The sequence below is a fragment of the Pseudopodoces humilis genome, chromosome 6 (assembly GCF_049639895.1).
Source record: "Pseudopodoces humilis isolate 2021_Gansu_Grassland_sample_001 chromosome 6, ASM4963989v1, whole genome shotgun sequence".
NCBI lineage: Eukaryota > Metazoa > Chordata > Aves > Passeriformes > Paridae > Pseudopodoces > Pseudopodoces humilis.
In genome coordinates this window covers 6607679-6632407 of record NC_142205.1, presented here as the reverse complement: position 1 = coordinate 6632407, position 24729 = coordinate 6607679, and the positions used below count along the sequence as shown (strand labels likewise).

General features: G+C 41.4%; 1 protein-coding gene across 8 annotated transcripts in view; it reads left to right on the top strand.

Moving 5' to 3' along the window:
• Nucleotides 1-24729, top strand: part of CTBP1 (C-terminal binding protein 1) — a 235914-nt gene that overhangs the window by 155702 nt on the left and 55483 nt on the right. For 2 of the 8 annotated variants that reach the window (XM_014261921.2, XM_088055986.1), the window contains exon 1: nt 14406-14599. The exons of 4 other annotated variants lie outside the window; for them this stretch is intronic. Coding sequence is in view for 1 of the 4 variants with exons in the window: in XM_005517910.3 (XP_005517967.2) it covers nt 14560-14599 (40 nt within the window). In the remaining 3 variants the exon portion in view is untranslated. Of the gene's footprint in view, nt 1-14399; nt 14600-14980; nt 15113-24729 lie in introns of those variants that run through there. 2 more of the 8 variants (XM_005517910.3, XM_014261942.2) reach the window with 2 other exon arrangements.

Below are 24729 nucleotides of genomic sequence, written 5' to 3'. Positions count from 1 at the left end.
ATGAGAGAAGAGCACAGGCAGATGGAGGCACTGCCGTCTATTATTGATGGACAGGGTTGTGATTGGAGTAGAGTTACACAGATTGCTAAAAGCTCAGAGCTGAGATAGCCATCTCATAGGAAGCAGGATTGTCTTACACCCAATGTGTTTAGTTCTTCTGTACAACATAGATCTATCTGGCATTAAAAAATAAATGTATAAACCACACTGGGGTTGACAGTCTTTTCTTAATTCTAACAACAGTAGTTTTTTGGTGGTGTAAATGCTTTAGCAACACATGAATACAATTTTTATTGATCTTCTCCTTTCTGTACTCCATGATTAATTTATTACTGTTTTGGTGATCTTTGCCCAACAGAATTCTTATCTCAGTTTTTACAGATTAGCTTTTTAATTGGATTTTTTGTTTTAAAATGAAAGTAAGTTTTTTTTCCGTAATCTTGACCTGCCAAGTTTACCTGTCTTGGAAAAGACCACTCCTCTCTCATGAACTCTGTTCTTGGTGTAATAGTAAAATGTTCAGCTCTAGTAGAAGTCAACAAAAAATATGTTAAAATATTATTCAGTGGGAGGCTGATGTGATACTTTCCAAACACAGTAGTTGTATTAAAACAAATGTAATTTTACAGACCTTCAAGTTTATATTGATTTTTTTTTATTTTTTTTTTAGCAGTAGGAACGTAAGTTAATTGGCTATAGGGGGACCTCTGTTCACGGACACGAGACAGACTGGGGGCAGTGCAAACTGCAGGTTAGATAGTCAGCCTCCTACAGATTGCTGTAGGATATTTCTTTACAGGGTAGCGCTATCTAATCTTTACCATATCCACTGTGAAACCAGAATGATGCCACATTGCTGGCACAGCTGAGATCAACACCATGGATGAATGTGTGCCTGTCCTTGGTCTCATTAGTCATACGGAGAGTGACGCCTCAGTTGTAGTGGGATATCTAAATATTTTATGGATTTGCTCTGACAGCAAGCATGAGTGTTCCATAGGCAAATACTATATATATTTTAAAGATTAGGAACCTGGATACATAGCAGGGAAGTGGTTTAGCATCACAAGCTTGATAGGAGACTGGTGACAGAATCAGGAACTGATTGTTTCCCAAATCTTGGCTGATGCATTAATCCTTCTAATTTCTCCCGGTTTTGGCGCGCCTCTGTTCCCTTATAAAAGCGACTGCCAGCAGAATTCCTCTAGGCTCTGTCTTGTGCAACCTCTTTCAAACTGAATGGAAAAGTCTAAGCTGTGTCATCAGTTAGAATGTCAGCAAGTTAAATACCAAAAACTGATGGGCAGAATCCAGTTCTGCGTAGCAGAATACAAGAGAAGTCTTGCAGTGCTGAGAGACAAAGTGTTTAGGGAAGCACTGACTGAGCTAAACCTGAGCAAGGCAGCAGTGTTTGTCCTTCAGGACTCGTTGCCATTATCTGATGGAGGACACCTCTGCCAGCAGCATCCCTGTGTGGAGTGATGTGAAGGTGCTGCAAACTCCCTCTCATTGCAGAGATGCGCTTGGAGCACCCGGCACTGTGATCTGTTTATTTGTCACTGGTCTCCAGATATCCCATTTAGGTGCACTTGGATACACAAGTGCATGAGCCCCAAACTATTTCAGTTATTTAATGGCAGTAAAAAGAACTTCTTATTAATTTAGAACTGGAAGTCCCTAAGGTCAGTGTTTCCCATGCTGTGTGGGGCTTCCTGCTGAAGCCCTGTAGAAATGTCTCTCCTCTTGTCTGTGGTGCTCTCAGTGGGATCACCATGAGCTCTCTCCTGAAAATCAGCTGGTTTATGGTAAGACATCCCTCTTCATCACAACTTCTCAGTAGTAATTGCTTTTTGTTAATGGATATCAGGAGCAGGGAGAGACTGATATCAGGAGATGATGCTCTGTGAGAGACGGCTCATCTGTTCTGTTTATTCCTAGAGGGAGTGGAGCAGTGACCAACCATTAGTCAATTTCAAGTTTTTGCAGCTGTAATTCCCCAAAGTGCAGGAACAGGAAGGAATTACCAGGCTACCTCAAACCCTCTTTGTATCATGTACATACCTGATACAGTTCAGCCCCAAGTGTTTTATTAGACTTCTCTTTCAGAAAGGCATTTGAAGTATTCAGGAGATAAAGACATGACCATAACCATTGTAGTATAGTCAATGACATTCACTTGAACAACAACAACAAAGTAAGCTAGCAAAGACAGACTTTTGAATGAGCTTCTGAACTGCCCAGTGTTATGATGTCTTCCTTTAAGATTAGGCAGGCTTTTAGTGTCTGGTATTTCCCTCTGCAAAGTGTAATCATGTTATCTCTCCGGGGTTTTTTTTTGCAATCTGAGTACATTGTGTTCTTTAGGGCATTTTTTTTCTCCAGCGCTGAGTTTTTCTTTTTGCAGCCTTTTTGTCTTACAGAATATGGATGCCAGAGCTAGAAGCTACTGTTCATTATTTATAATGTTGGTAATCCTGTCCACAATGGCAAAAATTTCCTCCATACTTGAATTTAAGGATTTTTTCAAAGAAAACATAACTTCCTCATGTTGAGGTGTGGTTCTTGGAGCTCACACTGTTGCACATCCCTTTCTAATTCCCTACCCTGTCAACATGACAGTAGTCTTTTCTAATGGCAAAGCTTTCCATCTTGGATTTATTAAAACATGTTTTGTTTCTTTATTTATCTGTGATCCAAAATGACTGAATGATTGCACTTTTGTTATTATTTTTAGTCAGTTATTATTGTTTTTATGATTATAGTAATTTTTGCAAAGATTTTTGCACATTGTTGGTGAAGATGATGACAAATACCCATTAGAAACATTTTTACTGAGAGATTTTTTCATTGACAAATGCGTCCTAAGATAACTGATCATAATCCTTTTAATATGTGTTTGTTTTTGTCAGCCTTGTGTAGCACTAACTTCTTAAATCAGAATGTCAGTAGTGCTAATTTGGATATCCTGCAAAGCTCTAATTTGTTGCATCTTCATGGTTGCCTTAAATGAATTTGTTAGATATTTATGAATGCTGGTGATGAATGTAGTATAAGAATTAAGATTATTACTTCCTAATGAAAATAATTCGCTATTTAGTAGAAATAATCAACAGTGTGTAGTGTGTAAGTACACACTGTCTAGATTTCATTAGTTGTTCATTCTTGTTGGCCAGATCGAGTTTAGAAATAAATTTTCATACCACATCTGCCCAATGGCCCAAGAACTTCAACAATTGCACTTCATTAATTAATTGAGACTATAATCTAGTACTAGGAAAAAGATATTAAAAAAAGAATTCAATAAAACTCCCATAAAGTGGCCTTCCAGTAGAGAAAATGGACTTGGAATGTATTTATTAGTGTTTGGCTCACTCCTTTGAGTCTGAATGTGCATGCACAACTGCTCACAATTAGAATTTTTTTTTCTAATGCATCTGTGTGGGTGTGCTTGGTTTCTGAAGAGAGAGATGTTGCACTTAACCATGTAGTGAGTCATAGACATAGTACAACTTGTTTTGGTCAGAAAGAAGTAGAATTATACTGTGTTATTCTTACATTTCTGGTAGTGTAAGCTGCTCAAAAATCTATTTTGCAATTATCTTGATTATTTAAGTTCTTTGGATGTCCTTGTGAGAGCAATAGACTGTTCTTTCCAGCTGAAATTATTTAGCTGTTTCTTTCATCAGTTAATGTAGGGAGAGAAAATCAATACACGAGATAATATTTTAGCATTAGTTGATCCTCAGGTTTTATTTGATTCCAGCGTAGCAGGCTAAGTAGCAAATGCTCTTAGCAATTGTTTCTGTTAGTGGAATTTTGAAAGCACTAAGAGAAATCTTGATCCATGGAGACAGTACAGTAATTCACATTGACATATTTTCCCCATTTGCCACAGGGCAAGTGGAACTACTGTGCGAAACCTCTTTTCTCCTTTCCTCTTTTTTATTTTTTTAAGAGCAGAACAGAAAGAGTGTTGATCCTAACAGTGGTTTATATGTAAAAATTTAGACTGGCCTGCAGCCATCAGAGGGAAAAAGATTCAGAAAATTTGCTGTCACTGAATCTTTGCTTTTTTTTTCTAAATAGACCCCTGTTCCATGAGTATATATGTTCATTTATTTACCTGGTGGATTTCTATAGTGTTTTGGAGGTTTGATGGTTGTTTTAAGCAAGAAAGCATCTTTGGGGTCAGGGAGCAGATAGCAGTGATTGTAAAATAAACTGTTTGAATACTGCATGTCCACATGAACTGACTCTAACAATAAAATATTCTCTGAATCCATTCTGTGCTCCACAATGTACACTCAGCGCCCAATGGAGACAGCCGTTCCAATCATGTATACACAAGGAATATTTGTTATCCATTGTAGTATTTTGCCTGCAGCTTTGAGAGACCCAATTTTATCTTCCCTTAAGCTGCCAAAATGATGTCAGCATCAGCATGGTCCTTTTTTATTTTTCTTTGAATGTTTCAAGAACCAAGAAATTGAGCTGTTTGTTGATAAATGAAGGTTTATGTAAAATACATATAAATTTAAGCAATTTAACTCAGTGCAGTAAAATGGCCTTTGAAATGAGATTTAAATGTGAGTTCTTGAAAATCTGGTTGGTTAGATGTGCAGAAAATAACAGACAGTTGACTGCTAAGAATGCCATAAACAATAATTAGGCTGTGAGGAGCAGTTAATGATAGATGACCAAATATATATTATATATCTTCTCAATGTGCATCATCTTGGCTTCATGCTACCGAACTGTGTGTGTGCTATTAGATTAAAAGTTAACTAGAAACAAGTTCTAGATAAATAAACAAACAATTTCTTTGGTGTCCTTTCCCTTCCATCATTTCCCTTCCCCTGCCCCCCACCCCCCATTTTTTTTTTTAAGAGAGCCAAGAGACTAAGCTTAGGTCACAAATGAGATGAGTTTGATGACCTCAGTCTGTGGCCTCTCAGACATCTGTCTACATCCGAAAACATCCATAGATTTTAGTACAGTTGGAAATCTCTTGTCAGGCAAGATTCAGGAATAGACTGGGAACACTTAATTCTGCTTGTGATTGTAAAACCTCAAGAAACAAACAAATCATCTCCTTCACTACTTGGTATCTTAGTAAAAATTACAGTTATGATGCATAAAAGGAAAAACATTCAAAATACTCATTGAACCAAAGTAGGGTTGTTTTTCTTTTTCTCCTTAGATTATTTATTATCTCAATGAATTATTGTTCATCCCTCTCTTGTGATAGTTCTTTCTGATGTGGGGCTTCTCTGTAATGTTAATCATAGAGGTGCAGCCTCTGGGAAAGACACAAACCTTAACCTTTCTGGGTCACAGGTCTCGGAAGCCACTTCAGTTAGAGATCAGCACAGTACAGAAATACACAGCGTGTTCCCATTTGTTTCCAGGTCTTTCAGGAAAAGAGAATTAATTATTTATACCTTATCTATATACATTTACTTATTATTACAGCTCAGTTGTCTTTAGCCTCCAGTAGTTAATTTACAGTACATTTTTTCTAAGGTAACTTCATCATCTGTGATATAACTTCCACTGTTCATAAGGCGTATCAAATCATTTTAATTAAGAACCCAATCTGTTTGCATGGAAGTATTTCCCTTTTGGTCTATGTCTGCTGAACTTTCTTCTTCCTGTGGTGATGTACAAGCCTGTACTGTGAACATTCTTCCAGATACATAAAAATAATACAAATTAATAAAAGAATATTCTGATATCAGTGACTCTTCAGCTGTTCACAGAATTATATAGGACCCAAAGAAACCATAAGAATTTGAAGGAAAAAAATAGGCTTTATATACTTGAAGATCTTACTCAGAATTAGGTGATAATGAAAAATTAAAAATTATGTATTGCATCAATGTTGCAGATTTTTAATGTTTATTGTGTTACTTTTGATCTTGTAATTCAGATGGCACATCAGTGTATTGAAAAATAATAGTTCATTACATAAAAGCAGTATAAGATACCCTGCTTCATGAAAAAGACAGCATATGTTAAGAAACCAAGTAATTGTCTTGATGAAATAAATGAAAGAAAAAGCAAACCAAAAAACAAGATCTGCAACATGGTGTGCATTAATAGAAACTGCTTACAAAAGGTACATAATGTTCCAAGTCCTCTTCTACTCAATATTCTGTTCCAGGAAATTTACCTTTCAAAACTGTCATAGAATTTATTTTAGTGCCATTTGTTTTGCTCTGCAAGCCACTTTCTATAATTTACCAGCAGTCCTGCTTCACTGGGGAGGTCCCAGGTGACTGGAGGTCACCAAATGTGACACCCATCCACCAGATGGGCCATAAGGAGGATCTGGGAACTACGGGCCTGTCAGTCTGGGCTTTATGAAAGGCAGGTCCTGCTCAACCAACCTGATCCCCTTCGATGACAGGGTGGCTCACTCAGGGGATGGGGGAAGGACCTGGACAAGTGACATGACAAGAGGAAGAGGCCTCAGGTTGTGCCAAGGAGGTTTAGATTGGATATTAGGAAAAATTTCTTCATGGAATGGGCGCCCAAGCATTGGAACAGCCTGCCCAGGGCAGTGCTTGAGTCACTGACCTTGGAGGTATTTAAAAGACATGTAGATGTGGCACCTGGGGACATGGTGTAATGGTGGCTTTGGCAGTGCTGGGTTAATGGTTAGTGATCTGAATTATTCTGTTTATAGCTCAGGATGAGCTCTTTGTGGGCTTTGCACAGTGCCATTGTGAATCACAAACGCTGCAGATGTGTCAGCCCAGCCACCTTGCCAATGCCTGCCTGGAACAAGAGCCGTGTTTAAAATTGCACCAGTGATCCTGCTGTCGAGAGTAATGGCTGTTGTGAGATGATGGAGTTCCCAGAAGACACTTGTAGGACCGGAGTTGTGCTGTGCTGTGATACAAATTGAACAAAACATCTCTGTCAGATGGTGTTTTTCCATGTAGAGGAGTTGAACCATTTAAAAGACAATGATTTAGCAAACATTTTCATGAGATGTGTTCTCTCTGCAGTTATCTTCTTCATGTAATATGATAAGGCCTTTGGAAAGTTTATCCATTAATCTTTAAATAATACCATCCTATCATAATGCTCAGTGCTGCCTTAGTCTGTAAGTCAGGGTATTTGGCAGTAAAGATCAGCTCAAATAGCAGTAAATCTGTTGATACTGATTATCACCTCTTGGAATCGCCTTTGCTTCTGTAGTGAAATTCTGTGTTACATGAATATGAGTAGTGTGATCTTTCTGCTAGGAGAGCACACTGCTCCCTCATTTTTCAGCTATACAAAGGGAGTGTTTTCACTATATTTCATTTTTTTTTCCACATCAGTCTGTAAATCACATAAATTGATGTCCCTTATGGATTTGGACTCTATCTTGGGAGTCTTGCATAGGGATAAGGATTTCTTGCAGTTTACTTTTCAGCTATTCAGTTTTAAGTCTTGAGAACAGGAAGTGAAAAAACTGCACAAGAGTATTTTGGTTTAATAAAAATAAAAAGGTGGGCTTCTCAATAACCTCCTATAGATGTTTGTTAGAAAAGGATACATGTATTAGGAGTGTGTTGTCAGGTATACGGAGGCTGAGAACATGGAATATGTTTCTTTGGCTGATGGGGTACGTGTTTTACACATGAAACCTTGTTAGTTTCTTTTTACTGTTATAAAACCATTGACCATTCACTGTAATGGATTGCCTAACCTCTGCATATTCCATATGTTGTAAATATGGAATTGATTTTCATTGCCCATGTCTTTGCTTGCTGTTCTTCTCTACTTGAATTTTCCTGTTTTGTTAGAATGCAAAGATCACTGACATTGGTATTATTTTTACATATTAAATAGGATGTTTTTCTCATCATTTTTTCAAATCTCTGGATATACTACTTCTTGAATTAAATTAAATAATTTTAATCTCCAGGTAGAGCTTGCATGTTTTGTTAAATTACCTAACAGTTATCAGTGGGCAGGTTTTACTGTGTTCAGGCAAATGTATTCAGGTTTTTCATGTGCCATTGTCTTCTGTTGCTTGTTACAGCTGCTGTGCACAGTGTGGGTTACTGAAGGTACCTGAAGTGCTTGACTGATGGGGTGCAGCTGTTGACTGGTGTTGGGGTGCAGTGTGATCAGATTTTAATTGGACAGGGATGTGATCAGTCAGGGACAGCCAGGGAGGTGCTGTCTCAGGAGCTGGTGTGATTCACTAGAGGTCACTTTTTGCTCACTAATGAACCACTCTCTTATCTTAGCAGTAGGTGACAGTGGAGTGCTGGTAGTGTTTCATGGTGGTGCAAAGCAGTGCTCCGTTTGGAAGAGGATGAAATTCAAGCCTGGTAACTTTTCATCATCCCGTGTAAATTTGACAAAGCAGGAGAGTTCATTTCAATGTAATAAATGTACATAATCCCAGTGTGTGGTTGTGCTTAAAGTCCTTGACAGCAAATGGACATTTTCATGTAACACTGTTCTAGTTTTTTGCATCCTTTAGTATTCTTGCTGGTTTTTCAGATAGGTAAGACTTGTGCTTAGTTTCAGAGCAAAGTCTCTAGCTAAATTTTTAGTGAGATGTGGCTTTGATTTCATATGTGCTTAATTTTTCTTGAGGGCTTCCTCAGTCTTGTGGTGTGTGTTTGAAACAAGGAAGTATGATGCTTTCTATGCCACCTAGTGAATGAATGACAGTCACAAATGCAAATATAATTTGGGAACTTGAAAACTATCTCTGATACAACTTTTGCTTTTTTCCCTGGCTGCTTGCTCTGCAACTTCGACAAAAATAAGATGCCGAGTGTGTTAGAACTCAAGAGGAGCTGGAAGATAGTAGAGTACAAAGTAAGACAGCCCAGTAAGACACACCCACGGTAGCAAGTTCACTCAGGACATCCACTGTTTCTGTTTAGGCTGTTTAGGATCTTTCATTATTCTCAATATTACCTGTGAAATTACCACCATCAAAGAGGTTATTGAATGTAGTACAGGCTTGTGGGTTTTGATCCCTTCAGTTTGCCTCAATATGTAGATCTCATTTTTTTGCATGCAGAGTGCAGCATTATAAAGAGTATCTGATTCTCATTATAATTCTAAAGAGACAGTCAGATTTCATAACTATTCTGCATAGGCCAGAACCTACTTCCCTTAATCATCTGAAAAATAGCACTTTGCTTCATGACCAGGCCCAGACTGATTTTAAACTTGAGAAGTAAATTACTACTCAGTAATCCAGTTCTATAAAAGTAAATGCAGAATGTTGTTATGCTGGTTCATTATGTTGAAAGCATTATAATTTTTAATGGAATGTGAGTGTAATATATTGTAAACGCCTTCTTTAACACTTTGGGAGACAGCTGGATCTGTGGTCTCACCAAGTGAGGGATACCCCCTGTCCACAGAATTTTGTTAGTAGCTAAATGTAAAGTTTTAAGATTTCATTAACAGCAGGACTCTCAGTGTAATCTCTCTGCAACTTACACAGTTTGAGTGAGCTTCAAGATTTCAGACAGGTGAGGAGGAGAAAACCTTCCCCAGGTCACTAATCCATTTTTCGTCCTTTCATGTTAATTGGCAGTTCATTCCTGGGAACACAGATTGCGCCGCTTCTCCTTTACCTCATCCAATGTCATATCCCCAAAGAAGCCCTGCCAGCGCAGAAGGGAGCGAGCCATATGGGGCAGGTTGCAGTTGTTCCTTCAGGTCTGGATTTATTCCACTGTGAACAGATGGACAATGGCTGACATCCACTAATGGTTCTTGATAGGTTTCTTCTGCTGTTCATCTCTATCTTCTTTTTCTCTTCAGCCAGAACACAGACCATCATCCTGGAGATGGTCTGGTGACTCCTTCTGACTAGATGGAAAATAATAGTCTCGTTTCACGACAACCAGAAAATGCAGAGGATTTAATTCTACCCTGTTTCTTATGTTTTTAGCACTTGTATGAAGAGGGTGAGATCAAGAAGAAAATCCATCCCTTAGTCACTTAATGCAGATAACATCAGAGGAGAGAGTTTTTCTGTGTTCAGTAGTTTGAAGGGAATTGATTCTTCCATTCATTCAGCTCACTACAAACTTTTTCACTTCATATTTCCAGCATAGAGCTAGTAGAGCTGTTCAATTCTAAGAAAGGAGCAATGAACATTTGGCATTCAGAAATGATTTTGAATGTTTGTCAGAGCTGAACTTCTTGTTCATTAAGTGGAACCTTAATCTAGTACTTTGATCCTTCACCTTCTATCTAACAGTAGATGAAGGTCCTCTATTTTATTTCATGCTTGCAGTGACCACAATTTATTAAAGATGAAGTGGTTCTCTTTAGTCAGTTATTCTTTTTTTCCCCATTTTCCCCTCAGAACCTGCTGAAGATTTTTCTCCAAAATTACTTTCACATCAACCAGAAAGGATTAACTTCTTGCAGTGGGAAGTTGCAGACAGAGGAAGTTATAACTAAAAAAAAAAAAAAAAAAATAGCAGCTGTAATATGCAATTGCAAAATCAAAGTAGGTTGATCTCTGTGTGCGGTATATAAACAAATGCTTTTCAGGATCTAAGTGAAAGAATTAAGGAAATATTTAAATCCGAAGTTTTCTTTCCAGATTTTAAATAAATTGAATTGACTTAGTTTGATTATACATTTAAACAATCCGTTTTAGGATAAAGGTTAAATGTTGGGCCTGCTGTATCCAACCATTCTTTTTTTCTGACATAAATCTCTCCTAGGATCTCCTAATAGCATCTGCAAGATTTACTGTTGACAAAAGTTCAGATACTCCATTGAAACATAATCTTGCATTTTGATTAAAAATGCATAAAGGTTTTAAATTTATGGCTTTAAAAACTGTTACAATGAATGACGTCTGTTTGATAACAAAGCAAAATCATGCATGAAAGAACCAGCATGTACGGCTGTGACAAACCAAAGAAAATCTGCAAGCACACAATAGCAGTATTTTTGTGTAAGGAAATTGTCAAACCTCACTATTCACTTCACAAAACATTCAACATGTATCTTGGCTCATTGCTTAGGGGGTAAAACAGTGAAACTTCCTCTTTCAGTATCTTCAAAGTCACATCTGCTAAAGATAGTAGACCCTAATGCACTGAATTGGTCAAAGCCCAAGGTCATGCCCCTATGATTGCCCATTCTGAGGGGACTAAAACTTTTACTTAAATTATACATGTGGCTGTTAACAGATACACTTAAAACAATGTATTTTCTCTCCAGCACATGTGCTCCTCCAGCTGACTCTTAAGAAGCCGAGAAACAGTTCAGGGGCTTTGAAAAATGCCATAATTCTTAGTGCAGGGCACAGAAGACACTCAGCTGTGTTACACTGCTGTTGAAAAAAAGAGCTTACAGCAACAGCGGTGTCCAAATGCAGTAAGAGGATAGGGATTGCTAGGCTTTGTGAAAGATGTACTTGTAGCTGTGTGAGCCACAGTGTAGAAGTTGTGAAGATGACTGAATACAAGGTGATCCGGAGGTGAGCTGCTGGACAAAGCAGGAAGCAAATTGATGGGGTAACTGGAGGTTTGGCTGGAGTTAGCTGGTCTGCTCCTGGATTTTTTCATGTCCAGTCCAAAATTAGGCCACTGATAGCCATGTAGGGGAGGAGGGCTGAATTTTGGGAAAAATTTTCTTAAGCAGAAAGAGTATTTCATTATGTTCTGAAGGAAGACTTCAATTTCTCTTGAGTTACTCCATGTTCTTTTGCATCCTGAGAGTCTGCATAGTTTGTTCTGTAGAGCACGTGCCTTGTGGCAGCTGTCGAGCAGGGTGGAGAGACCTTTTGGCTGGGGAGATGGGGTCAGATAACCTCTCTCCTTCAGCAGGTGCAACTCGCCTTGCTGCTGCTGCTGGAGGGCACACTGTTGGTCCAGTTAGCATCAGCTGAGGATCTAGCCCATGGTGTTTTCCCACGAAGTGTGAACTTGTGCCAGGAGGGAACCAAGTCCTGTGTTACCTATGGTGTGTGTATTTGTTAGGTCTGTGTACAATCAGAAAGGAAAAAGAGCAAGCATATGAATCCCTTCACGAAGTAGCGTAGAGAATACCAAACTGCAGTATTAATAACCTCCTGTTATTGAATCCTCCATCTGTTCATCATGCCAACTTATCCTCACTTAGAGCACTCCCCTTGTCATAATATTTTGCGCCACACTCCCCTCCCTCCCCAAAGCAGCAGTTCCAGTTTAGATCTAAACATTTGCCCAGTCATGTAACCCCACCGAGGACATGGTCTCAGTGCCTGGATCTGTTTATGTTTCTCTATTAAAAAATGCAGCCGAATTCTTAATTTCATTTCTGATTTTTTCCTTTTCTACTAGTAATTTTTTTTTCTTTAAATTTTCATATCCATATTGGTATTCAGAGATATTTCTCTTGTGGTTTAAGTGTGTCTGACCCCCTAATGCTCATTCCTGATACTTTGCCACATGGCAATTGAAGCAGTGAGGGAGAAAAAAATAATGATTTTCTCCTTAGGGCTTTGATATGTGTTTTTATATTTGCTAACATCTATAAATGGCAATAAAGTGGTTAGCCACTTTAAAGTGATTAAACCCGAATTTATTTATACAAACCCCACGTGAGGTGCTTGGCTAGATGCTGCCCTAGTGATGCACAGTGAGAATTTAGGGAAACTGTTCTTTGAGGGATGTCTGAGACGTCTGTGCTGAGCCACTAAAGGCTTTCCCAGGAATACAGGAGGAAAATGAAGATAAATCAGAGGCTGCATAAACTTGTCCTGGGAGTTACCTCCCAATCCCGGTGGATAATCCCATGAAAGGGACAGACTACCTGGGAAATGGTGGGGGAAAGCAAGTTATTAGGGAGCTGGAGCCAAGAGGCTGAAGGCTGCCTGTATGCTAAAATCCTTGAGTTGTGCCCTGAACGGATTCCTGAAATCCACACAACTCAGAGGCTGAAACCGCCCTTCATAACCTCTAGGTTCAAATATTCTCCTCATAGAAAAACCAACTCCCAAAAAAGCCCGGGGGAAAATCTGCAGCCCTGTTCGTTCTCCCAGTGAATTGCTCTCGTTTGCTCCCCAGGAGTCTGCGTTCTATCCGAGGGGGTCCGGGTCCCTGAGGGATGCTGGGGCCGTTTGCTGACAGGAAACGATAGTTTTATTTCTGGAAAAACCCAGAGAAGGGATGTTCGCTGCTTAGCTGGGCTGAGCTGTGGGTGGGGACGGACGAGCGAACGGCCGCGGCTCCGCTTCCCGCCCGCGGCTGGGAAAGAGAAAGGGGCGGATGGGAAAGAGAAAGGGGCGGCTGGGAAGAAGGGGCAGCTGTGCCAGTAGAGTGAAAGTTTCTGGGAGGGCTGGAGCGGAGCTCCGGGCGCTGAAGAGAGAAAAGCCGCGGGGCAGGAGCCGGCGGGGCCATGGCGGCCGCCGCTCCCTCACCGCGCCCAGGCGGGGCCGCCGTCAGCCGACCCAGCGGCCGCGGGGGCGCCGCCGCCACTTTGGTTTGCGTCGGCCGCCGCCGCCGCCGCTGTTGGGGCGGGGAGGGTATGGCGGGCGCGGGGTGACCCCGAGGGAGCGCGGCCACGTGGGCGCGGTGGGAGCATCCCCGTGGGGAAGAAACCAGCCTGGGATTCATCGAGTTCGGGCAATTCGCTGCTCTTTCTCTAAGAGCTGCCCCCGCTTGCGGCGGTGCCGGCCCTGCGGAGACCGCGCTGTTAGTTCTGGGGCTCTTCAGGGCGGATCAGCGAAGCTGCAGCAGGCACTGACCCTCAGCCGGGGCTAAATTAGAACGTTATGGCTTTATTTGTTTTCATTCTTGTTAGTTCGTGAGGGAAAAGCCTTAGCCGAATCACAAATCCAGCGAAAAGTGCTGATGTGTAGGGATGCCAGGAACAGGCAGAAAGGGATGGGCAGGAAGTTCCACCTGAACACTAGAACTTCTTTCCTGTGCAGTGACTGCACATGGAATACATCGCCCAGAGAGGGTGTGGAGTCTCCGTCCCTGGAGATGTTCCAGAGCCGTCTGGATGCAATCCTGAGCCATGCGCTCTGGGAAAACCTTGTTTGAGCAGGGAGGTTGGACTCGATGACCCGCTGTGGTCCCTTCCAGCCTGGCCTATTCCGTGACTCTGTGAACGCAGCCGGCGTTAACTTTGCCGAAGTTCCAACAGAACAAAACAAAAAAGAAAACAAAGCAGTGGCTGCGTCGCGTCCCGGGGCAGGTCCCGTTTTCACTGCGCGCGGCCGACCCAAGCTCGCCCGCCCCGCTATCTCGTTCGTCCCGGCGCCCGCCTAGAACCAGGAGATCGAGCCTGGGGGGCGCGGCGGCGGCGGCGGCCGCTCCCCCCCCCCGCTCCCCCCTCCGCCCCACCCCGCCCCTCCCTCCGCGGGGGCGGGCGGGCGCGCGTGCGCGCGGCGGGGACGCGCCCGGCGGCGGGGGCGCGCACCGAGGCGCCGCTCAGTTCGGGGGCGCCCACGGAGCGGCCGCCATATGCCGCGGCTGCCGCGGCGGCTCCGAGCGGCGCTGCCCCCCGGCATCCTCCTCGTCCTCCTCGTCCTCCTCCTCCCCGCGGCGGGCGCGGACGGAGCGCGGCGCCTCCATGGGAAGTTCGCACCTCCTGAACAAGGGCTTGCCTCTAGGTAACCATCCGGCCTGCTCGCCGCGGTGCGGGGCGGGCGGGGAGCGGGGCGGAGCGGGGGGGGACACACACGAGCGGCCGCGGCCGCCACCGCGCTTTGTGTGCCCGTCACCGCCGCTCCGGGCCCCGCCGCGGGCACAGCGGCTGCCCTGGCGGCCGCAGCGCCGGCGCAACTTTGCCCGGTGGCTGCTTTTTGAGGTTGGGTGAAAACATAAAGGGAAATAAAAACGAGAGGCGGGGGGTGCGAGTCGTCCCGAAGTACCAAACTCAAAGGGCGCTAAAGCTGCTCGCGGGAGGGGTTTGGGGTGTTGGGTCTCCCAGGAGGGTTTTGAGGTATTGGGTCCCCCCTCTCGCTCGTGGGGTGAGCGGTGCCGACTCCGAGCTGCGGGAAAGCTGGGCCGGTGTATGGATAAACAGGAAGTTTAAAAGCGGCGTTTTATTGCTGTAAAAAAGTGCTTAAGGCCTGCCTGGTGGAATGGTTTTGGCAGAGCTGCGGACGGGTTGTGTATCAGAGGTAAGGCTCTTCACCCTAAATCTCAATTTCTCTGTTTCTCCTTTCCTTTTCTTTTCTCTTTTTTTTTTTTTTTAAAGCATATATTTACGCTGTTGTTTTTTAAGGTAACATGAATGATGTGTACAGGGTGATGTTACAGATATGCCTCCAGAATTGCCTGGCATAAATTGTCATGTTAATCTGAAGGTGATTTTTTTTCCTGCCCCCAGACATAAGGAGACAGAATGTCGATTCTGTTTATAAACATTATAATTTTATAAGCAAATTTTAGCAAAGGAAAGCTACAAAGCATAGAATAAGGCTGTAGATATGAGTCAGACTGCTATGCTGCTTTGTTTTCCTCTAAAAAATTAAATTCAAAAGTCAGGATTTAAGTCACAGAGCTGAGCTGGACAGAATAATGGTGGAAAATATTGTTAGCAGTGCTGTTTTTTAAAATTTAACCTGTTGTAACTTAAATTGAACAATTTCATAGTGCCTTATATTTTAGTAAGTGTCGTTCTTATCGGAAAGAATATTTGTTTTTAGGCCATGGTGGAGCAGCTAAAGATAATCATCCCTTTAGCCTCGCTGAAAATAATGAGGCCTAATAAACTGAAGTGCGTGTGTACTTTCTTTTCCAGTGATTTAAAATTAACTGTTGTATTTGTGATGTGTATATGTGTTTTGAGTGCATTGCACTGATTCCTCCTCCAGGGTCTTAAAAGATGAAAATATTCTTATTTAGTATTCAAGCCCCTTGGCAAGTAGCCTTGATGCCCTTATTAAAATGTTTTAAATCTCATTATTCTGTGCAACTAAGAAGGAAGCAAGAAAATGCTAAGAAAAATAAAACATTCTATAATAATTTCATATTGAGATCACATTAAGTCGTACTTTGAAAATCTGTTTCTTTTATAAATAAGAAGGGTTAAAAAGCTGAGTATAAATTAGACTGCTAGCAGAAAGATAATTGTCCAGTGCATCTCTTTGTTCTGTGCTCTTATCTGGTTTATCTATTTTTAGCTGTGCGTTGGTGAAGCAGGCATGTAAAATCAGCAGCCCAAACTGCTAACTTTAGTGTATTTTATAATGTTGCTCTTTATTGACCCCCAAAGGCAGCAAGATTTCAATATTGGAATTCCTTAATATTTGACAGATAGCATCCTCTTCAGTTTATTATTATGTCAGCCATCCCCAGAGTGAGGTAGTGACAAAATATTTTGCCCATTGGCAATTCACTGGTGTATTTCAAATCAAAAGGAAACAAACAACGCTCTGCCCCCAACCTGCCTTTTTTCCAGCCTGAACAAGAAATGGGTGTTTATGAGGTGGCTGCAATTCATAAACATGAGAGAAAACGGGAGAGTTAAATTGATCCCTCATTTTTGTCATTGTTAATACAGAATAATACTTGGGATGTGAGTTTAGTTTCTCCGCGTTTGTTTGATGGCATTGAGCGTGTAAATTGGTGCAGAGTCAGTGGTGTGTTCTCCGTCCTTCTGTAAACAAACCCCCATGCCCCCCCCCAAATAACATCGACTCGGTGTTTCTGTAAGGGAAAGTGTTACTTATGTTACTGAATTGGCAAATAAAATAGTAATAATCGTGAAAACTGCTGCAGTCATGCTCAGTAGAAGAGTTTAGTCAATGAAACTGCTATTTTGAAATGAAACTACGCCAGTCACCTTTGTGAATTTTGCAGTTGAGTGTTGTCATATGTAGTTAAGGAATAGCTGGAGTGTGCAGCTTCTGAGCACACAGTATGCTGCTTGTAGAAAACTCATCGTGAACATTGTATATGTGGTGCTACTTTGTCATCCTGTGAAGTTCTGATAGCATGATAAAAACAAATTCCAAGTGCCCTTATGTTTGTCAGTTTGGTTACCTCTTGACTTGTCCTTCTGCATCATAAAGATAAAATAGTGTCTGCCCTTTGTTAAAAATGTGTGATCCTTCAATTTTTTAATCTCTCAGTTTCTGAGAGCTATTGTTTTATTTGCAGTGTAAATAGAGTGGGTTGCAGCTCTTAGCCAAAAGTGTGATCCGAGAGATTAGGATTGGGCTGTATACTGTGAAGTGTTATCATACAGATATAGTAATGCACTTGCCAACGTTTTGAAACCTAAAGTCAGTCCCTTGTTATCAAATAAGAACATCTACTGCAGATCACTGACTAGGCTGGGTCATCCCTTTTGGGGAGAAAACTGATACTCTCACAAAGTACCTTCTTCTATGTGAATACTGTAAATATAAAAAAACCCAAAACAACAAAAACAAACACTTATTTTACCAGAAAACAGTTTGAACAGCAGCAAGTGTGTAGAAAGGCACAGATTTTAATGTCTTTTAAGCAAAAATGCTGAGAAGCAGCATGGTCTTTAATTTGCTTATGTGAAATAAAACGCTAAACTTGAAACTGTGCTGATGTTTTGGGCTAAAAGTGCTTGTTGCCATTTTGTCCTGACTTATGTACCATGCATTTGTAATAACTGTATTTCTTGAAGCTTATCTGGATCACTTGGCTGCTTGTGTGTGTGAAACCCGCCTTTAAGAGTAGTAGTCAGGTTTTTGCCTCCCAAGCCAGCTGGGAACATTGATGAGGTGATACTCCAGCATGTGTCAAGCTTTCAAATCCCAGAGCAGTTGGCAGTGCAGCAGTGTAGCAGCCTCCTCTGAGGCTCCCTCACCTCCTGGCCTCATAATTATTTATTTAGTGTGAGAGTAGAGATGAAGTTACACTTTTAATACGTGTCTTAAAATTTAAGGTGAGGAAGAAAGTTGTAGTACAGAGCCCTTTAGCCTTAGTTCCTCAGCTGCACGTGCTTTCTCACTCCCAGACAGCGGAGCAATAGATTTACAATTTGAGAAGACAAATTCCCAGCTGTAGTTTTGGGTCTCTTACTCCCCTGTTGCCTCAAGAGCAAAGATGATGATTCATTTTAATCTGTGAATTGATCAGGAAAACATGCATTGCAGATAAATCTAAAATTAACATTTCCTGCTGAAATGTAACTCTTTGCTCCCTTGCCAGTATTCCTCTGGGAAAGCTGGAGAAGTGCGGCAGTGCTTCCAGTTGTGGCGGGTGGTTTAGTATCTCTGAGCTGTGATTACAACAGGATCTTTTCCAGTGCACAGTAATCCTTAACCCATCTCCCCAAGTGATTAATGTGATGGGTAGTGTTTTGGGAATCTGGCAGCACCCAGGTGTTGGCTGGCTGGAACTGGTGTGTGTCCTCATGTGGGGATGCTCTGGGGAAGGGGAATGGAGTAAGCATTCCAAATTGTTCATGACATGAAAAAGGCGCTGAGAGTACCCAGATTAAACGTTTTTGGGGCCCTTTGGTATTCAGCTTTGGTTTGGTGGTTGAAGTGGGTAAAAACTTGAGATTGTTTTTGAACATGACCAGAGACCTATCTGGTTCCTCAAGGAGCTGGGGACAGTCCCTGGGCTCCTCTAATTTGTGCTATCCGATAGCTGCGATCTGTGGCACGTCAGGATGGGAAGATCTGGATCCACAATCCCCAGCCCCACCGATAGGCTCTGCCCTGCTGAAAATGGCCCAGGGATGGATGCCTGCCTTAATCTTGGTTTTTACCCCTATGGGTGTTCCAGCAAAAATGAAATAATAATTAAAAAAACCCAACAACTTCACAAAGTAAAATAAAGCGCCAAATGAAGGAAAAGAATCGCTCAAAATAACCTCTCCTGAAAAACATCTGTGCCTTAGATGAATAGGTTAATTGATTTTGATGTGCAAAGCATAAAGTGTTTATTTTTGCTATAGCAGAATGAGTAATTAATTTTTGAGGAAGATTATGAATTAGCTTGTTCTGTCTTCTGGAATATTTTTGTCACTTCTTTTCAAACATCATGTTTCCTATATTATTATTCTGTTTACTAATTATCCAGTTTATGTCTAATCAACATAATTGAAAATTGACATTGTTTGATTTTTTTTTTTCTTTGAACTAAATGTAGTTAATACGATAGCATATTTCGTGCTGGTATTTTTTTTGGACAACTATTGCTCATCCTTTCATTTTCATCTTTTTTTATACATACCTTTTTCAAGGGGCTTTTAGAGGAACTTCCTGGCAGTATACCTGCCAGGGTATTCAGCCAGAAGGGATTCTATGCAGAAAGCAGAGAAAGGTGGCCCTGGGCACAATTGTTCAGCTAATTCTGAAGTTGAGGCATTAATAGAAACCTTTTATTTCTGTTGCATATGAAGCCTTTGTTGTCTCAGTATTAAAGCACAAGGTAATGTGATTATATAATTTTGTTTTACGTGAGGTATTTTAAGGCATATTTTAACAGTTCTATTTACAGGTCAGTGGATGTCCCTTATCTGTGCCTAAACCACCCTTCAGCAAGTTGTGTCACCACCAGCAAAGTTACATAAGTCTGCAGTGAGAGTTGTGCATGCTTTCTGCTGTGTGTGTGCCAGAGCTCACCACGTTACCCCTCCTCTCCTTTTGGTCTATTTAGGGGAGCTCTGATGCCAACTCACAAAAAAAAGAGGAAGAAAGCAGGGAAACATTTCTTGACTTGAGTCACAGTTCCAGATTGCTGCGTGCAGCCCAAAATCTGTGTTGTTGGATGTGCTCTAATAGTCTTCCTGAACAGCACCAGTATTTTTTGATAGGTTCCATCTTCTGCTGTGGGACTCAGGCACACCCTATGATGAGGGGATTGGGAATTCTGTGGGATGTGCTGAAAGCTTTAATAGCAGTGAATTATCACACAGCCATGCAGAACATGACAAGAGCATGACTTTTGCTGCCTCTCAAACCAGGCGTTGCTCAGCACCTTCTATGCTTGGTTCACAAGTGACCTTCTGAAGCGAGAAATGTCTGTATTTGAGGAAACCATAGTGGGCAGCCTAGCACTGTGCATGTTTACTTGAATGTGTCTGGTTTTGTGCAGAAGGGATGTAGGCCCTAGCCCACAGATTGCTGGACAGTCAGGGCAAGGTCTAACTGCAGCAGATAGTGGTTTAGGAAAGCTGAGCTCTTGGGGCAGCAGAAGAGAGTGGTCCTGCTTTCAGTTTTGCTCGTGTCAGAGCCTCTGAAAGCCAGGCTTGCTGCTGTTGCTGCTGCCATGTGGCAGATTGTTCTTCTTTCCCACCCTCCAAGCTTGATCAATAAGAATTAGCCCGTGGCTGCCCCGTGATGCCAGCAGGAATGGTAAATGGGACTCTCCAAGGCTGTTCCTGTATTTCTGTCCTCTGGCAGGAGCATGCACTGTGTGCCGTGCAGCCCTGTGTGCATGGCCAGGCAGAGGAATGGCCAGTGGGCTATCCTGCAGCGTGCTTGGCCAGGCAGGGCTCAGAAAAGAGCCAGGAGAGAAGTAGCACTGCAGTGGATTTTCATCATCTGCTACTACACATAGATTTTTTTTTCACTCTGGAAAATGTCATCATAGCCCTTGGGTGAGTCAGAAGTTGGGAGAATGAGCCAGAAAAGAGCTGTACCAGGATGTGTGCTCTCCAGTTGGATTGGGCTGATGTGCAGGAGGGTTTGTAGGAAGAGAGAGCTGCCCCAGGCAGCTCTTAGTCAGACTTACAGTCAGCAAGAGGTGCTGCTGGGGGCTGACAGACTGTGTAATGACTGTGCCATTGATGCAGATCCCTGTACCTTAATTTATAATTGCAATGTTTCCATCAGCTTCTGTGGTATTTTTACCTGAATATGGATTTTCAGAATTAACCTTCTATTTTAAGCCAAACAGTCCAAATTTGATGTTGCTTTTTGCATATTTGCAGCACTCTCAATCCTGCAAGGAAAATGTATGGCTTAGCAGAAACAGTGGTGTGGAGCACTTCTTCAAAATTCCCAGATGAGTCAAATTTCATTAGATGGTTGCAGCCAGTTTGTCTCTTGCCGAGTGCGTAGCTTCAGTCTTTGCAGAGTCATGCAGGACAAAAGTGTTTAGCAGAGATAACCACAAGCCAGTCTCCAAACTCTCAAACTGATACTTAAATATTTTTTCACTTTAATGTGTTGTACTAGGTATGTTAAACTGTTTATTTTCAACCAGGCAATGAGCATTTTCACATTTGTGGTCTACCAGCCATCTTAATGTGTGTCTGGTGCTTCAGTGAATAGTATTAATGTGTATCACAGCCTTTCTCATGTCGTTGATTTTCCCATTCATATAATCAGGGTTACTGAGAAGCGATCTTCACTAATTCAGTGTTGGCTATGTGTGTGTTCCCATGCTGACTGGAACTGGGCAGCTATTTCCATTTTAACACATTATTTTTTGACTAAGAAAGGTCATTAAGGTGCTGATCAAAGCCACTGCACCATTTTAGGTTTTATTTTGCATCCCCAACAAATTCTCCTGCATACTGAAAGTCTGTCTGTGCTGGTTGTGCCTTTTTCCCAGCCTGTCCTGTGCCAGGATTACTGTCTTTAATTTCTGCTACCAGCAGAAAGTCTTGTTCATTTTGGTTGGTTTGTATTAGCTTTCAGGATCCTTTAAGATAAAAAGTATGCAGTATCAATTTTTAGTACTTCCATAAACTAGTTACTTGCAATAAAAGGACTGAATACCTTCACCCTCAATAAAGATTTGCAATGAATACTGCAGTTGCTTTATCCCATGAATTCTGTCAAGTTTTCATTATTTTTTTTCAGCTCCTGCGAAACTTTCAAAGCTGATTTGAATTGTGTTGAATGTGCAGAGAGTTCTCAATGTGGAATCTTCTCTTTTTACCCTAAAACTAAAGTGGCTTCCTTCATCTGCCCTGCCTGAGATCTGTGGTCGGCAGTTTAGCCACCACAGCACTGCTCCTTTGTGAACTTAAACTCAGCACCACCAGGCAGCACATTTTTATTTTTTATTTTTATGAGCAGAAGCAGCGTCTAAAATGACCATTTATCTATGTAGAGCTTGATGTATTTTAGCCACGCCAGTCTAGATAAAAAGAATGTCTTGCATTTTTTAAAAGCTTGTGGGAGGAGGCCCACAATAGAGGCTCCATTGTGCTCTTAGTACTGAGCGTACAGGAAATCACAAATTAGCTATGACGAGAGTATTGCAGGGGAGTTTTAAGTTTACTTAATTCCTATAGTATTGTATGGTTTTGAAAGGTTTCACAATACATTGGGTCTGGTTATGTACATTGTTTATATTTGGCAGACTTCTGTTTAAGGCTTTCTCTTACTGCGTCTTTGTTTAAAAGATCTCCTGTTTTGAATCCTTGAATCTAGATGATTTTCCTTCTTACTGTAAATAGAGAGGTGTACAAATACTATTGGCATTTGTCTCATGACCACCCTGCAGCCATCTAAAATTTAAAACCTGCATTGTGTATTCAGCAGTGAGAACCATCTCCTTAGAGAAGGAAGTAGAAAAAGCTTTTAGTAGGAATTAGGAGAGCAGCAAGCTGCAGGCACAACTTTCCCTGTCTTAGCAGATTTGGATCCTGCAGGACATTAAATTACTCAGCTTCCAGTTGGTATCGATGGGAGTTGGAGTGAGCTCGCATATCGAAAGGATTCTGGCTGTATCCTCCACACTAAACCTGAGTTACTGCAGGGTAACATTTCTAAAATTTTGTTCAAAGATTGGTTTGTTTCATTACTTGCAGTTGAGGAACGAGTTCTGCGGCTCTTGAAAGATTCAGGATTATGGGAACTCTCCAAAATCATGGGTCTTATTTTCTTAGTCCTGTGAATAAATAAAGTACAAAAGAGTGTCTTGCTGGTAATGGAGAACTTGAAGTACTGGGAGTATTGCAGTTTTGCATTGATTTTCATAACTTTGCTACCATCTTCCTTCTGAACTGTTTTTTAAGTCTGTTAAATTCTGTTTGTGATTTTTCTGAGCTTTGTGGCTTTGTTTAAAATAAAATACATTAAAAAAATCTGTTAACAAATACATGAATATAAACTATTTTCTTAGACCCACAGTCAAGGGGGAAAAAAAAAACTCCCAAGAAATCAAAAATGAAGTTTGTGGTTTTTTGGTATCCTGGGGATAGTCTCTCCTAGAAATTATGAATATTCCAAAGTGCGGTTCACATAATTCCAGCAGCTACTGAAGCGCCCTAAAGATTTACTGGCAGGAGGGGATTTTTCTTTTTTTTTGTGCAGGAGAAAATGATGTCCAGAATCATCTACTTCTCTCTCAGATTTTCAAAGAAAATTAATAAAAATAAATTTTCATTTTAGAAGACTATTTCTAAAAAGATTAAACAGTGATTGTTTTTATAAATAGTAAATAACCTCACCTGTTACATCTAAGATGTCTTCAATCACAGGAGTGCACGGTGAAAGAAGTAGTCCATGAAAAGGCCATATAATATCTGGGAAACTGCTTGCACTTACTTAAGTATGATTTTAAATCAAGTTATTTAAGGTAATGCAAGCCTGTTTGAACTCTCTTTTAAGTAAGTAAAGTGGGACTAAGTGTACTAAGCTTATTTCACATTTGCATTAAGATATTTAGGAATCAGGAAAACCAAATTACTTTGTACTTCGCAATGACATTGTTAGGCATGCATGTTCTAGTTTTGAAGCACACTTGAGCATAAATACAGCTGCTTTGTGCAGCATTTGTACCTCTCTATAAAAGAGAACATCACTGAAGGACTTGTTTGACGAATTTAATGTCCTACATGGGAACTGAATCACCTCCGTGAAGTTATTTTGTTGATTGATAGGTTTTTGGGTGGTTTTGTTAAGTTTGTTGTAGAAGTTTCTGGTTACTAAAAACCTTACTTGAGTACTGAAGTCAAGGGCAGATATTGACTTTCAGGGCAAATGTGGTCCAGTTATTGCCAGAGGAATTGGAAGAGAGAGGGGAACAGAGGTGGCAGTGGTAGCAGATGTCCCAGGTGGCTGTGGAATGGCCCAGATGGTCATGGTGGTTCTGTCACATCTGTGGGAAGCCTCAGAAGTGACCTGGGATAATTCACTTAATTTTTTCTGTGCCCATTCTGTGCATGCAAATGATGGTGAGCTTGTCTGGGAAAGCACCCTGGGGTCTGTTGGAAGTGGCACCAAATTAGAGTAGGATTCTTCAGTTAGTCGTGCTCCGAGTATGTGCTTGGTTGGTCTTCTCTGTCTTGTTTTATCACATGGAAACAGTTTGGGAGGCAGTGAGTTTTCATTTGTGAACTGGTTTAAGGTAAATGCACTTATTAAAAAGACAACCTGTGGCTTGACTGAACACAGCACCGTGCAAAACATTCCGCTGTGACCGAAGGGCTTGCTTTCTCCAAATTAAAAATGTAATTTCCACCATTAAAGCTCTTCCTCTTCAAACAGCAAAAACCCCTCCTGTATATTTGAATCGGGAAGTTGTATTTGCCAATTAGCTTGACAGGACATACATGCAAATAAAGCAGCAGAGTTCTGGTGAGTGAGGAGACTGCAGCTCCATGTGCTGCGTGCTGGAATGTGGGGATGGTGTGTCAGCACCGAGTATACTTGCTCCTGCTGGGATGCAAAGGCTTGGAGCAGAGATGTGATTGCAAGCTATTTTTACTTAACAGTTGAACTTTGGAAGAGAAGAAGTAAGAGATAATTTCTTTCAGTTTGAGTTTGCACATTGTGCGACTTATTAAAAACTTCAAGATGACTGTTAAGTAAAGACAGCTACTTGAAGTGCCAGATGGAAAAGA